We start from the raw sequence: 16,694 nt of genomic DNA, 5'->3' as shown, positions 1-16,694 counted from the left end.
CTTCATCTCATGCTGTATCCTGTTTACCAGTGGCTGGGAGGGCAGCATGAGAAGCTGAAAAGGCCTTGACTTAGCATAAGCACTGCTCAGCAACAACTGAAATATCTACATGTTAACAGCATTATTCTGATCCTAAATTCAAAACACAGCATCATATGAGCTGCTAGGAGCAAAATTAACTCTATCCCATCTGAAACCAGCACAAGTAATTTAATCTTAAAAGGAAAAATATCGAACCCCCTTAAAAGCAGTTACCAGCTCTGAAATAGAGTTTAGATTTAGTAAGGAAATTATTACATAAATGCTATTTGAAAATGAGCAATTATTCGAAGAAAAAGGATCACTCACTCTCTTATGTTTTGACACACATTGACAGTTGAGATACAGTAGCAAGAGGTAAGTGGAAGAACTGAAAAAAAAAAAAATTAAAAAAATGCTGTGCTGAAACAGGCTCAACTCTAGATGATTCCTGACCAGCATTTTGAGGGTCTTAATTTTTGCGTACAGCTCTGAGAAAAAAAAAAAGACTGTGCACATCTGCTCAGAGTGGTGGGTTATGTGGCATTTTGTGAGGTGTCAGTAGGTATCCTCCACACAGCTGCCTTTCCCTTAAGTCCAATTGATGTCACAGTCCTTGAAGACTTTGTAGTTGCAATATTTTTTCTGAATTAGAAAAGTAGGGGCAAAAGGGAAGCACCTCATCCACAAAGCATCTATGTAAAAAATGGCCTTGTGGCCCTTGGGAGAGCCTCTAGTCCTGTTAAGAATTTAGTGAAGAGCATTATGAAAGCATAGATTTTCCTGTAAATATGTCTGATTTCATATAGGAACTATAAGCCTGGAAAGGGAAGCCCTCTTCAATTGGTGTAAAGGCTGCAAAGTTGTGGTGGTCATTTGAACAAAATCTGAGGGATGTTGATCTGACAGAGGTTGTTGCTGTAGTCTGGTGTACTTTACCGTTCACCGACCTCACAGTTCTTTGCCATTCGTCTTCCATTTTGATTATGTAGGGATAGCTTTCTCTTTTCTTTTTTTTCCTAAACTATATTTTCTTTTAAAAGAAAAAAAAGCCATACTAAAACATGAATGCAGCCAGATGAAAAACTACTGAACACTTGCAGAGTGACATAAAATGGACTGCTAGTGATGCAGATCACATCTTGTTTGTGTCCAGTAGACTTCTGCATATCCCACTGGTTCTGTTACATTCCCTTGTCTTCCCACCATCTTTGTTTCCCTTTCTCTTGAATGCAAATACTTAATACTCACAATTCAGTGTTTAAGAGGAAGTAATACTATGCCAGGCTTACACTTACAGAAACAATAGAAGTTACAGAAAGACTTCATATTAGGGCGAATGCCTTGAAGTCTCTTTATTGTGGTGCACAGGGTGGTAAAATGTGCTTTTTGTACAATCCAACACATTAGATGAGTGGTGAATCACAGAGGTAAAACACAACTGACTTTCAAAGCTCTTGAATATGAGAATCCATTTACCCAAACTATGACATACATAATAAAGAAATGGAGTGGACTTTATGGCATATTTATCAAGTTACTAGCTCTCCTCATCAATTAGCTATTCCTATTGACTAGGAATAGCAAGTTGTTTTAAGCAAGTAAAGGGACTTGACTTTTACTATTCCATTATTTATTATTTAAATCTCATTATTTTTCCGCTAGACAGTGCAAGAACAAGAAAATGTTAAAGAACTAGAAAAAGGGAGCAGTAGCATGTTTTTTTAATGCCTTGCACTAGCTACAGAGGTGTATTTAAAATAATTTTGAACTACTGCTATTTTATAATGGCACTGAAGTGAGCTTCACCAATGTCTATGAAAAATCAACTAAAGTTTTTTGGGAAATGTATTTAATTAGATCTTGTCTATGTTAGAAGAATGAGATATTTTTTTTTCCTCTTGGTACATTACTGTTTTTTATAGGTTCTGGATCCCTCAGGGCAAAATTTGAACTTTCAGAAGGACCCAGTAAACCAGCAACACTTGCAGTGCAATTCATAAGTGAAGGAAGCACCCTTTCAGGAGTAGATGTAGAGCTAGTAGGCACTGGCTATCGGCTTTCCCTACTTAAGAAGAGATTTGCCACTGGTAAGATGTTGAAATGGTTATGTATTGAAATTAATATATGATGTGTATTCTGTAGTGCTAAATTATGGATTATGAAACTGTTAAACAACTGATGCGTAATTGTGTTTCCTTAAAACACGTCTGAAAGTTGTTTCGCATTTCTTTTGTTTTTCCATAGTCAGTTAAACTGCTCACAGGAAAATACTGACAGAATCTATTTTACCTACTGAATGCAAAAAAAAACTACTTTTATTTTTCAGGACGGTATATGGCAGACTGCTGATGAACCTGTGAAAGTCATTGGATCAAAGGAGTGCAAGAAGCTCACTCTGCCCCCTCTACTTCTCAAACACTATTTTAACATGCATTAATTTTTTTTAAATGTTGACCTACTTTGAGGCTGAACTACAGAACAGAAAATGCACTTTTGAAAGTCATTTTGCAAACTTTTTATTACTTTAATAGCACTGAAGTTAACTTCAACACTGTCTGTAAATGATCAACTGCAATATTGGGGAAAATTTGTTAAAATTTTAGTAAATTTATATAGAAGTCAAAATGGTAATCAATAGTTGTAATGAAAGTATGAAATTGTATGTTATACGGTAAGCATTAAACCTTAAAACGTAGGAGAGCAAGTAAGAAATATTTGAGCTTTCCATAAGTAATATCAGATTCTTTAATTGCCAGTTTTTAAAGAAAACAAAGGCAAACTCATGTAGTTTTTCCATCCACTCATGCCATAAAACCATTTGAGTTAGAGGTGTATAAAAATGTAACTTGATTCCCATGTATCATATATTATTAACATCTAAGTTGTTTTATATAGGTGTTTGTTCGTTTTTTTCCGAAGTGCAATGTGTTATAAAATTGCAAAAGACAGAAGAGATTTACTTCTGCAGTTAGTAAATTTTATGGGCGTTGTGATTGTTTGAATTAATGCTGTAGATTTAATTTATTTTTATATGAATTGCATAACATTTGTGCCTTTAAAAGAAACCTGTGCCTATCCAGTTTGTTATTCATGTGCCTCACTTCCTTTTTCAAAGTTTGGCCCTTCATAAAGAAAGCATACTGTTTTTATAATACATACGACTTCATAAAAATTCCTTTGACTGGGATTTAAAAGGGAGATCTGCAAAAACTGGAGATTGTTTTAAAAGAGGTTTAAAATACTGGATTACTTCCTTATGGGGTAATTGCAATACATGCAGCCATAGTACAGGGAGATGCATCATGCAGGACATTGAAACTTCGATACAGAAACTTTAATGTCACCAAAGATGAGAATCCTGAAAAATCACTGAAGATTATAACAGCACACAGACAGCATTTCCCTTCACTTTGATTGCACGTCTTTGGAATTTAAGTGCTTTTGGAATTGTGTGAAGTGAATGTAAACATAATACCTTGGGAGGAATAGCATTTCAGAAGGGTATTTTATGGCAGCAGGATGACAAGTACTGCCCTTTTTATTAGCTTAAATTTTATCTGTAACCACCAATTTTAATATTTGTCATCTACTCTTTCTTATACAGCCTAAGCACAGGGAAGTGACACATTAGTAACATTTTTAAAGTAAATTTCTAATTTAGAAAATATTTTATGTGTTTTTATTATCAAGTGTTTTTTTCAATACAGAAATCAAAAGTATTGGAGCAAAATAATTTAATAACGTGCAAGTGGGGATTTTATATGACCATTCACAATACCAGTATCTATTTTAAATTGTATATTAAAACAATAAAACTTGCTAGAACTAATTCATGCAGAACCGGTAATAAATTGGACTGCTGAAGCTTTACAGTAAATTAAGCTTTGCAGAGGCTACATAAATTCTAAGGTATACTATACACTTTTGCAGATGAGATTTCCATTATTAGCATTATGGGGATACTGTACTTTAGACCTGATTGGAAGAGTATATCTGGCTTCTAATTTGATGATCTTACTGAATGATGAATTTCTAACTCACATAAAATGGTACAGTCAATTTACTGGAATCTTAATTGTAATCTGCTTTGCAATCAAATGCTCTTTAACATTAATATGTTTTATTAGTGAAAACCCAAAACTGTATAGCTGTTTTTAATCAACCGTTACTTTCAATTCTAAGTTAAATGAAGTAGTTGTGTTTCAGCACTTTTAAACTAGTCTTCATTCAGGTGATTATACATACATTTGCATTGGGTGCAGGTTACAATTTTGAAGCCATACAAGTTTATGTAGACTTTTTGTAAAGAAATTCAAAAACAATGTAAAAAATACATGTAGCTGTCTGATGAAAAAAAAAAAAAAAAAAAGAAAGAAAAAAAGTAGCAAGCTGGTTCTTGCTTGTGTATACAGCAATATCCTTTGTAGCTGCCTCCTAAAAAAAATAATTTGTAAACACAACTCTAAAGGATCTGAATTTTTATGAATTGTTACTACGTCAGACTGTAAATTAGAGCATACAAGTTTATCTTGCAAAAATTGTAAATACTTCTGATTTTTCATAAAATGTAAGTTTAAAAAATGTTGCACCCATAATAAACATGTAATATATAATTTAAATACTGATATTGCTTATGAATTATATTGCTTATGATTTATATTGCTTATACTTTTGCACTCAAAGCCGGAGAGGTACAATACGATAATAGAACAAAAATATGCCTGTATTACAAGTTTGTGAAGTGTTAATTGATTTGCAAGTAATAAGTAGTAGAGGTAATATATGATCTATTTTCTGTACTTTAAAACAACACAAAAAAGATGGAAAGATGATTTCTGCAGAGTTACATCTTTACTAAACTGGAATGCTTGGGAAGATGTCTACAATGTCTTCTGCCTTTACTAAATTGATGTACTTAACTAATTAAGGTCAGACAAAACTGCAGATACATTTGTCAGAAAGATCTTGACTTTGTAGAGATGAGTTAGCTTGTAGCTGCTGTCTCTAAATAGTGCCATAAAATGCTATACGTTCCCTAACTTCCTTAATAGGCATATATTTTGTTGAGTGCACAGGAAAAAAGTCCATGTCGAGGCTAAAGGAATTCTTTCTGACTTACGTTTCCCCACTCATAACAGCAGGCAATTCAAGTACTACTTCCACAGTCTGAGAATAGATAACCCCTCAAAGCTTCAAGCACAGAAACAAAGGTTGAAGCTGAACAAATGTAAGCTTGTCTGTTTCTTCCCCACTAGTCCCACAGTCTGTGTAGTTTAATAAGTAATGATTTATTGAATTGACTTTCTCAGCTGGCTGGATATCATTTCAGTAAGTACCATTCTTGTCATGCTGGCAAGTAGTAGTCCAAGGGTAGGGTTTGATTGCTATCTTCTGCTGCAAGGCAGGAATGAAGAATGCAAGTGCCCTTTGGCCACTGCCCTGTGGCCAGACCAAGTGGTCCGTCTAGCCCAGGACTCTTGTCTTCAGCAAAGGCAAAAGAATGGACTGTGGCAAGGAGAGCTCATAATCCTTTTCCTTGCTACTCACCCAGCATCCTCAGTTATTGGTTAGGGATGTGAAATGGTTCAGCTCTGCTCAGTCCTTCCAGCAGTCATTTAGCCCAAAGTGCTGGAGATCACTGCTCTGGCACTTCTGTTAACATTTGACTTGTTATTGTAAGCCAGTGCCCAGGTACTGCTCACAGCTCCTACAAACTGGATTTATACTGCTCAAGCTGGTTTGTCATTATCTAAGTGTATTATCAGGTAGTTTTTCAGGGATAATCATCTACCCCTACCACTGCCAAATAATATTTAGGTAGTGCATTTGAAGCAGATGAATTATTTGATTATCAACTAGAACAGCATGGAAGTTACAAGTGTGGTGGTTTTTGCCATCCAACTAGCCAGGAAGGTCTTGCATCATGCCAAAAAGCATTACATTTCAAGCCTTGCATGTTTGAGAAGCTTAAGATAGGCATCTTAATATCTCCATACCTTTTGTTTTCTTGGAATTGCTAGATAATTGGTTTCCATTTCAGTTGCCATGAAAGGACAAGTTTACTTTAGAGCAAGCAAGAAAAAAAAAAAAAAAAAAAAAAAAAAAAAAACAGAAATTCCTGTAAGGATGGAGTAAGCTAAAAACAGTCAAAGGTACTAAAGCAGCAAATAGCATACTTAATGTGTAGTGCCCTTGATTGGACTGATTACTAGGCCTCTTAATTGAAAACCTGATTTTTATCTTCAGCTGTGCATATTATTACACTACCACATATTCCTTCTCAACACTGTGTGACCTCTGTGTTTACTGATGTGTTGATTTTTAAGTTCTTCCTTAGTTAACTCAATACCAATAGATATCATCCAGCCTGTAAAGAATAATCTTAGAAACAAGAGGCAATTCCTGAATTACTTATTAAGAATTTAATATTCAAATGGTGCATTTCCTATATTTGCTTTCACTTCAGTTTGAATCCATTACATCTCTCTTAATTTGGGATGACTGTTTCAATTACTATAACCTAAGGAATCATTTTGTTTGCCATTGTCTCAGATGTATTTCTTGCTAAAAGCCTTGTTATGTGACTTGGCATTTTTTTATTCTTAGAACTCAGATATTTAAAACACAACAACAACAACAACAACAAAAAACCAGGATAATAATCATGTCATAAATTACGCCAACTTCACAATTATGGTAACAGTTCAACTCTTCCTCTTAGCATCGCCTGATTTCCCTTCCTGAAGGTCTCATTTCTGCTCCAACAAGCTATCAGTGGTTATGCATTGGCTCACTTCTGCTCAGTTCTTTCTTCACTGTTAAATGAAGCAGCTGATTTTTGCAATCGCTGATTCCCCCCTCCTGCTTTGCAATTAGATACAACCATTATATAGTATCCATAGCCTCCACTGCCTTCCTTTCCCCTCCCCACTACTGTCATTGCTGGGTTGTATCGATAGTCATCAATGATACAGAGTTACTAAGGCTGTCCCAGTGTTATTACTGATTAGCAAAAAATGATTAGGAAAAGTCACCGTTTGCCACAGGTTGAACAGAAGCCTTCCAAAAATGTCTTGTTTCTTAAACGTGTGACTCTAACCTCAACACTAGTTTTTAAACAAAAAACGTGCTGAATTTTACCCTTAAGGAATCATTCCCAACAAAGATTCACCACACCTCCTATTCAAGTCATCAGAAAGATGAATGTGTGCCTGAACCAAGACATTGCAGGAGCAGCATCCAAAAGTTCACCATTTCCACTATTCAAGAAGTCTGCCAGCCATTATTTCAGCATCTGGGTCTAATCTTTAGATCTTGCTCATGCGTCCAGCAATATCCGTTGTCAGTTTTGTCCTCTTCACTGAAGCTGTGAAGTATGCACATTAATTTATGGTGCCCCAAACGGGAGATTGGAGCATGAAGGTCATGGAAAGAAAGAAAAATAGAACACCATTTGAGGTAGCCATCAGAATCATACGCTATACCTCATCTTAAGCTGCCTGGCTGGATGGCACAAGCACATAGTTCTGACAACCAAGTCACCATTATTCATGTTTGTTATTTATAATCAATCTAAACTAATATTACGGGCAGGTAGTACTTTAAAAGGTCAACTTTTAGATTTTACTGATCCTTATAAAGCAGCAGTCCCATGATTGAAAGGTATAGAGTAATTAACAACTAAACTGGCTTAGACTACAGCTTCACGATGGGCCAGTTCAATGTCCTGGCAGTGCCAAAAGATGGACACCACACTTGTCCACTTCACCAGTGGCATGCATCGTATTGGCCTGTGAGTCAACTTAAATCACCAACCAGACATAATTCAAATGCAGGAGAGGGAAATAAAGAAGAGAGGGAGATTGTTGATACGTTATCCAGCTGAACCAGCCAGCAGCAGGGTCTGACCAACACCGCACACGGGCATTTCCCCACCCAAAAGCAGAGAAGGGGCAGGGAGCGAGATCTCCCCTTTCAGCTGCAACGCATTGTAAGCCTGGCTCTGCTGCTCACTGAGCCACAGCCAGAGAGGGGAACTGAAGCAGCTAGCTCAGATGGCAGAATGGGAGACTTTTCTTGATAGTGTCTGTAAAACCGGGAGTTATAAACTGAGAGATTGATAAGAAAAGCAAATAAACACAGGGGGTAGGGAAGTCCATGTAGGTAGTTTAACTGAGGGCAATGGAAAGGAGTTTGTTCTGAAAAACAACAAAGATCCTTTAATTTCCACTGTGTTACTGGACCCTTTCTAAACTGAAATACCAGAATCAGTAATAACAAAAAACAGTTTAAAAAAAAATGTTTAATAATTATTTTGTACATTTCTTAAATGACACCTAGGCTATGTAGTCACATGGTGAAAATACCTTGCAATCCAGCAGTACCTAAGAGAATATTAAAAAATCATCAAGCTACATTTTTTTAAACCTGCAGATCAGATAAATGACATCCAAGAATTTAGGAAGCTGGATAAGCCACACTATGAACGATTAATTTTCCCTTCAGTGAGCCTTTAAATGGTTGGAAAGTATTAGAAGATTGTAAGAAAGCTAACACTGCATCAGTACAAAAAAAAAAAAAAATAAAGTCTAAATAATTGTAATGTAGAATTTAGTAAGAAAATTAAAATATAATTAATTAGTATTTGTCATGGATGTACCAAATAAAGGTCTTAAAATAATTCAGGATTAGGTTAAAAATCTGAATCATAAGGCTGATAGGGTCAAAAGAAGAAAAAAAAATATATAAGATACTGATTTCATAGCACACAACGTTTTTGTTTATACCTACAACAATACAAGCACACAATAGATTAAAAACTGAGCCTTAAGGTGTAACAAAAAAAAGAAATCAAGTGCATTTCTGATGGATTCCTGCAAACTTCATAATGCTCAACATTTTTCTGATTACCTGAAGTTTTAAAAAAATAAAGGTTTGCAGATGACAAAAGGTACAAAAGATAAACCAGATCTCATTCATGTGCAAATAGTTTGGACCACTTTGACATCACACACAATAGGTGTGAGGAGGCTTTAGGATCAATTAAATAAGGATAAAATGTTCTCTTGCTTTCAGATAACTAATGACTTTTCTAAACTGTTTTTAAAAGGCATCCAGTGCCACAACTTCTGACTATAAACCTGCAAATCTTCACAGAATCACAAAAGAACTGAGGCTGGAAAGGAACCCCAGAAATCATCAAGCCATTTCACCTGCTCAAAGCATGGGCAAAGACCTGAGTTCTTACCTACTTAATGAACTCCATTGAGATAAAAATGTCATTCTTAACAACAAAAACATCCATCAAAGACTGTTTTGTGGAAACCATCATTCCACCATCTACCAGTGCAACCTCCTCCAGGCTATATTGGCTTTCCATTAGCTTCCATTAGTTTATTGAGCATATATTTAGCTGCTACTCCTGTCTTATTCGTTCACCCCTTTTCTTTGTGCGTACCTGATTGAAGCTCCATTCTCAACAGTTTCCTTGTGTTTTTCTTCTAAAGAAGAAGCCAATTGCCTGGAGAAGCCTTGGTTTCACTCTCTTGACCTCAGTGGAATAGTGCGGTACATTTTTCACGTCTATGAAATGGAATTTCTGGCATCTTTTACTTCAGCTGGAATGACTGCAAAAAAGACACAGGCTTCTGTGACAGATCTGCCTATATGAAGAGTTTTGGAGACAAAGTTAACTTCAGAGTGACCAGAAGTTCCTGCCAAAAAATAATTCCTCAGTTTCACTTAGTCCAAACTACCCCGCCTACGTCCTTTTCTAAATCTCATTCATCCACAGCAGAAGCAACACTCTCTATCCTACCTATTAACATGCTTAGATTTTTTTAATTTTTTTTTTTTTAATTTTGACTGAATGCAATTATGTTGCTTCCTTTTCCAAGAATCTTACTACAGTCTTCACTCATCTTCTCCCAGTGCGTTAGTGTCTGTCTCATACCCTATGAAGCTCTCATGGAAGATGAAGCTTTCTGATGTGACACCAGCCCATATTATGGGATGAAAGCGAAACATTTTTATCCCTTAAATTATAGCTCTATCCACAAAATAGACCTAAACTCTATACACTGCACTGTAGCTAGGTACAGTGCAGAGAAGACACAAATGTTGGTAGAAGCAATCTCCTTGTGACTTTTTTCATATGCTTCTGCAATCTTTATCCAGATAACACAAGTATTATCAAAAACTGCCTGCTTGGAGTCATTCATGGTATAAAACTGTATACTATATCTCAGAATAAGGGTACAATCACTATCAAGAAATACTTCCTTGTGGCACATATCCCAACCATCTCCATTTCTCTCCACCTCAAGGCGTTCAGAAATTACCTCTGATACCATTCAGAAATTGCCTCTGGCCAGAAGCTTCCTGAATAAACAAGAGAAATCTGAGTCTGAGAAATGCCAAGTGCCTGTGGTGCTGCAAAGCCATTTGAATCACTTGACACATGGGGAGACACGTAGTTCACAGGTACCATTAGAGTTATAAAAAAACCTTTCAGCATCAGTACCTGGATATGTGCATGCAAAGTCATACACTTGCCATGCTCAGAAGAATCGGTAATCCGCCTTTCTTCTTTGATTATGATGTCCAAAATATAGGAGAACAAATCTTTAGACTGTACAGAAGTAAAATTTCAGCATTTATATCAAAATAATTAGTTAAAGCATGTGAAACATTACCAATAAAATAAAATAAAACACTTCAGGCAAGAATCCTCAGCTAAATAAATAAATAAATAAATAAATATGCTTCATTGATAGTCAGGTAAAGGTTTTGGCCATGGTTAAGTTAACTTTCCCTGGTTTTTGTTTTGTTTTGCTTTATTACATTAGAGATGATCTTAACATAATTTCATTCGACTTACTTTAAAGCCAATATGAAGAATATTAAAAAAGCCATGGGACTTGCAAAATGAGTGAAACAGGGCACTAATGGTGTGAGTCTATTTCAGAATATCAAAGCCTGAGGAGTGAACTCGTTACAGTTTACATGAACATAAGTAGAAAGACAGAACTCCATGTACGGCAACACCACTCTAAGAGAAAGGTGAACTGAACCTGTATATGGCTAACACGGCTATATGCTGTATTGTTTGGCTACCTGAAGCACCATTAAACACTACCAGAGATATGCTTTACATGAAAGTGTGTCCAGTGTGAAGAAGTTTACAGCCTGGTTTCATCAGCAGGCAAGTTGAACTTTATGTAACTGTTTTTATTTGTCCTCAAAAAAACAGCTGATCTGGCACAGCGGAACTCAATGAAATCTGGATTTCCCTACAATAGTCCTCCTCTCTGAATACTAAGTAGGTTTGTTATAATGAAATTTTTGTTGTTTGAGAGCAACCCTCCTACACGTAATCAGCGGTAACTTAACCATGTGGTTGGTTCATAAAGCAGCAAACTCCACACAGTATCCTCTGCTCTCAAGAGCTTCATAAGCACTAACTAATGCCTGCTCTGATTCAGTCTTTACTGCCAAGGCCAGCCCTGAGGAATCCCAGACCCTTGGGACACAGGAGAAAGTCTGGAGAAAGGCAGACTTTCTCTTGGCTGGGGAGGATCGGGTTAGACCATTTAGGCAAACATCATATCCACAAACCCATGGGCCCAGATGGGACGCACTCACAAGCACCAAGGGAACTGGCAGATGTTATCGGTACGCCACTACCCAACAGCTTTGAAAGGTTGTGGAGAACGGGGAAGGTGCCTGAGGTCTGGAAGAAAGCCGATGTCACGCCAGCCTTCAAAAAGGGCAAGAAGGAGGACTCAGGGAACTACAGGCCAGTCACCCTGCCTCCATCCCTGGACAGGTGATGGAACAGCTCATCCTGGAGGTCTTCTCTAATCATGTGGACGAAAAGGTGATGAGGAACAGTCAGTGTGCATTCCCCAAGGGCAAATCATGCTTAACCCATCTGAGAGCCTTCTGTGATGGCATGACTGGCTGGGTAGATGAGGGGAGAGCAGTGGCTGTTGTCTGCCTTGACTTCAGCAAGGCTTTTGGCACTGTCTCCCACAACATCCTCACAGGTAAGCTCAGGAATTGTGGGTTAGGGGAGTGGGCAGTGAGGTGCATTAAGGACCACCTGGATGGCAGAGCTCAGAGGGCTGTGATCAGCAGCGCAGTCTGGCTGGAGGCCCGTAGCTAGTGGTGTCCCTGGGGGGGTCAGTACTGGGTCCAGAACTGTTCAATTTACTCATCAGTGGCCTGGATGAAGGCACTGAGTGAGCCCTCAGCATGTTTGGTGATGATACAAAACTGTGAGGTGTGGTACACCAGAGGGCTGTGCCTGGGTGTACCTTCTGCAAGTCCCATTCAGAGAGACCTGGACAGGCCAGAGAGCTTGCAGTGACTTGCCTCCAATATATTGTCCATGTTCCACTTAAAGGCACCTCTCTGGAATAGTCAGGAGTTGGAGTAAAGTTTGTTTAAAAGATGAGCAAGAAGACAGTGTTTTCCCTCGAATCACACTCCTATGCTATTCTCCTGGCAGCATCTAAATCTAAATGTTACCATCAGCAGGTACCTAAATGGCACCTCACTTCAACTCTGGGTCTGCCCAGAGTTGGGCAGGGGGACACAATTTCAAAAGCAACACCAACCTGATACTTCCCCCAACCACAGTCCAGCATGGGCCAGTTTAATTGTTTCAAGTTCCCAGTTTAGATCCTGGCTGAATCCCACAGACTAGGGACTCCCACATCCATCCTAAATGTCCCAGCCACTGAGCTGCTACACATAGGAAGAGAAGAGATCCACAGCAGCATCAGAGCCTCAGCTGTCACTCCAGCACCAGAGGAGCTTGTGACTCCCACAGAAAGGCTGGGAGGAGCAAGAGGGGAGAAGTAGGAAGGGAGGCACCCCAAGTGGAATGAAGATTCCCACCTGTGTCAGGTTAAAAACGTATTGATTCAAGAATACAGATCCATCTTTGTATCCCACTGTGTTTTCTACCATTCTCCAGGCTTCAGTGCAGGCAGGCGGGCAGCCAGTCGGGGTGTAGGTGTCTGCAGCCAACACCTGCGCCGAGAGGTGCAGCACGTAGCAGCAGGCACGGGGCTGACCTTCATTTCCTCATCCCAGTGCCGTGACTCTTCAGTGCCACAGGTGAGGGGTTGCCTGCACCGCCAGCTGAAGGACCTGCCACACCCTTCTCTTAAAATCCGGCTCAGGCACGATAGGCAAACACGACAAATTAAGATGCAGATGTGAGATACTGGGCTACCTCTACAGGCCAAAACAAAGTTACATGGTTTTTGGTAGGGTGACCGTGTAACCTTTAATTAAATGACCTCTGCTCTCTAAATGAGAGCTCTCTCATTTACAAACAAAAAATTGGGCTGAACTGCCACATTCACACACTTCTCAGAGGAACAGAGGGAAGGGTGGGAAGGAAGATTTATGGAGGGGCAGTGACAGCCAAATCAAGAGCACTACTGGCTTGCCCAGGCCCTGAAGAAAGCAGCCTTGTTGGTATTTTGTTGGGACTTTTCCAGTTTCTCCTGCAGGAGGGGCATTCACAGGTGAATAGGGTGCGTTGCATGAGCAGAAGGCAGCAGCAGTTGGGAGAAGGGTGTCAATGCCTAGTTCACTCCCACACTTCCAGTGCTGCCAGCATGCTGCACTTTTCTGCAACTCTTTTGTAACCATCTGCCAAACAACTGCAAAAGAACAACTATTTCAGGGTTAATTAAGCTTGGTCCAAAAGCTTACTGGCTGTTGGCACTGATGCTTTTGTCCTCAGCCTATAAATTGACAATTCTAATAAAACAAGCATCTTTATATCCTTGTGTTTCTAAGTATAGCTCTTTTGAGTCTACCAGAACTTAAATAAACCAAAACACACAGTCCTCAGCTATTCAGCTGAGCTTCAGAGTAACTGTGCATGCTGAGTGCTTGCTGTGAACTGGCTGTACAGAACTCAATGGGAGCTGGAGAACTGGGTTTCCCTTGGCTTCTGTGCCATCATTTCGTTTGGTCCACACTGTCACAGTAAGCAAGTTATAATGTATAAAGTACAATTTGCTGCACATTACCTCCATGTGTTCTTCAATAGCTCTTGTTTCAAAGCATACCAGTTAAAGGTCGGATTTCACTGAGACAAAGCAAGTAGCACCAGCCTTGATTCAAGGATTTTGTATGGTTTCAGAAAAACAACTGAAAAACTTCCAAGTGTGGAGTGAATTATAAACACAGGATGTTTCTCTAGTGGGTGCATTCTCATCAAGCCAGATTAGAATAGCCCGGGCTCTTCCACTGTGCTTTCGGATACCTAAATATTTTCTGGAGAGTGTATTTAGTGTTTTGAATTGAAGCACGATCTCAGCACATCGTGTATTTTGCATGTATAATCTCAAAAGAGAAAAGATTACTCCAACAGCTGTGATTCTTGTGACCAGTCTCATATCGCTCATAACAAATTAACTTCTCTTCTGCATTGTAAACTTATAGAAGACAAAATATGCTTAACTTTCCTTACAGTACTTGTCTTCATTTCTAGAGACCCTCCTCATTAGGCAACCGAAATCACGCAAATGACTTTGTCATTTATGTGTGTTAATTTAAAAAATAAAAATAAAAAAGGTGTGTGTGTAGCAAGTTAGTAATTTTAGTTTGTATTTCATTAGATTATTGCTTTAGTAGGTGCTTCCACCACAACAGCCTTGACTAATTCCCAACCAATACAATGTGAACAACTCTATTTCCCAGCTCACTATCCCAAAATGGTAAATCTGCCTTTCTGGTGCCTTCACAAGTGCTCCTGACTGCAGGCCTGGAAATTGTGTCAAAAGCTAAACACCCTGGTAGTTCTGGGTTTCCTGTCACACTCCAGCTGCGAATGCACTATAGCTTTCCATAGCCCTAGGACTACTTTCTATGTCAGTCCAAAATACTTTATTTTCTCCATTAGTGTCAACTTTTATAACCACTGTCTTACAACCATGTCCAGATTTATACAAACAACTCTCTCTGTAGTTTCTGGTATGGGGAAAATCAGCTTACCTCCACTTTTGCCAAATATTACCACTTGGTATCCAGAAATAAAATATGCATAACTTATAGTTAAACAGAGTGACTGTCTTCCTTTTTTTAAAAAAAAAAAATCATTTTTTTTTTTAAATTAAAGAAAATAATTTAATAAATCTGAAATTCCTAATATGTGTTGGCACAAGTATTTACTTAACAGGAAAAGGGAGAGATTTTATAAAACAACAGTGATCCTCTCAGTTAAGGATACCAGACAACTGAAGAAAGTTCAGCCTGACAAGACAGTACAGAAATAAGCATCACATAATATATTATTATTACTATTATTAAAGCTCTGTATTGGACAACAATAGAACTAGAATCAGATAATAGAAAACTGTCACATAAACATAATTAATCTCCTCGTGTCAGTGTTGCCACACATCATAAAACAGTCTGACTGTGCATTTTGATGCTCCTTCTCTTTTTTTCAAGACTTCAGCTTCAGCTTGTGTTTGTAACAAATGATGCTCATCTTCTTTTGTTTTCTTCAAGCCATTTTCCCCTTCTTTCTCCTTTACTGAAATACTTCACTCTTCACTGAATACAGAAATAATTACTTCCTCGTCTCTCCTTACTGTGGGATCCTTCACAACAGTGTCTCAGTTTTCACAACTGATATTTGCCTTCTAGTTGGTGGCAGCTGAGTTGGGACATAAAAACATAGAAACAACAGAGGGTCAATAACATCCAGAAACCTATAACTCTAGAAAATTTGAACCCATCCTTCTCTCTCACACCCTACATGTAACATATTAGTCATACTTAGTAAGTCCCCGGTCTTTAACTTTTCACTCTTAGTTTTCCTTATTTTTAACCCAAACCCAGATCCCCTCCAAAAACATACATATCTCCCTTTTTCTCAGTGTTGTTATCTAGCAAAACTATCTCCCAGCAAACGAGACTTTAACCAATCCCTTTTCCTCCTGCTGTCTATTTCCCATGCATCGTTCCGCCTTTCACTCTTCCTCTCACTTTGACTCACTTTTTGACCAAGCTTCCCTTGCACCTCACTAGCTGCCAGTCTGGGCCTAACCAGTGGAGCAGCTTTAGTCCCGTGGTCATTCAGGTCCAACCACAGCTACATGCACTTGCAAGTGGCACATCCCCACCTTATTCCCTTAGCCCCTTGTCCTCTTGCACAGCTACTCCCACTTTTCTTTGCCTTTCCACCTGAGCCTGCTGTTCACTGTTGTGCTCTCACGTCTGCTGCCAAAGCCACCTTTCTCCTTCACGCTGCCTGCGCCTAGGAAGCTGGAGAGAAAGCATCTCCTCACGTCCATTTTCACTGCCTGGACTGACTCACCACTGAGGGAAATCTCTTACTCCTAGGCTTGGCCTATAGGTAATGCCTTGCAACTTCCCCAGAATGCAGAAGTGTGTTTTTTGTTGTTGTTTTTGTTTGTTTTGGTTTGGTTTTGTTTGTCTTTGTTTTGTGCTTGTTTGTTTTTGCTTTGTTTGTTGGTTTGTTTGCTTGCTTGCTTTAACTGCAGAATCTTACTGAAATGGCAGGAGGGGCAGGAAATGTGGCATCACCTTTGTGTCACCCTCAGCAACACCAGGCACATCCAGACCACGAGAAGCAAGGGGAATCCAGCCCCAAACCCAACACCTCGGGTCAAGGACAC

At 38.7% G+C, this 16,694-nt stretch overlaps 1 protein-coding gene across 6 annotated transcripts in view; it reads left to right on the top strand.

The window, feature by feature from the left end:
• Positions 1-4,640, top strand: part of FCHO2 (FCH and mu domain containing endocytic adaptor 2) — a 91,740-nt gene extending 87,100 nt beyond the window's left edge. For all 6 annotated transcript variants that reach the window (XM_084504136.1, XM_084504133.1, XM_084504135.1 and 3 more), the window contains 2 exons: positions 1,944-2,108; positions 2,348-4,640. In XM_084504136.1, the coding sequence (XP_084360262.1) occupies positions 1,944-2,108; positions 2,348-2,370 (188 nt within the window). In that variant the 3' untranslated portion in view covers positions 2,371-4,640. The remainder of the gene's footprint in view (positions 1-1,943; positions 2,109-2,347) is intronic.
• Positions 4,641-16,694: the final 12,054 nt, after the last annotated feature.

The sequence above is a fragment of the Aythya ferina genome (assembly GCF_964211825.1).
Source record: "Aythya ferina genome assembly, chromosome: Z".
In the NCBI taxonomy this organism is placed as follows: Eukaryota; Metazoa; Chordata; class Aves; order Anseriformes; family Anatidae; genus Aythya; species Aythya ferina.
The sequence above is the reverse complement of the archived record's forward strand: the minus strand, read 5'-3'. Positions and strand labels throughout refer to the sequence as shown.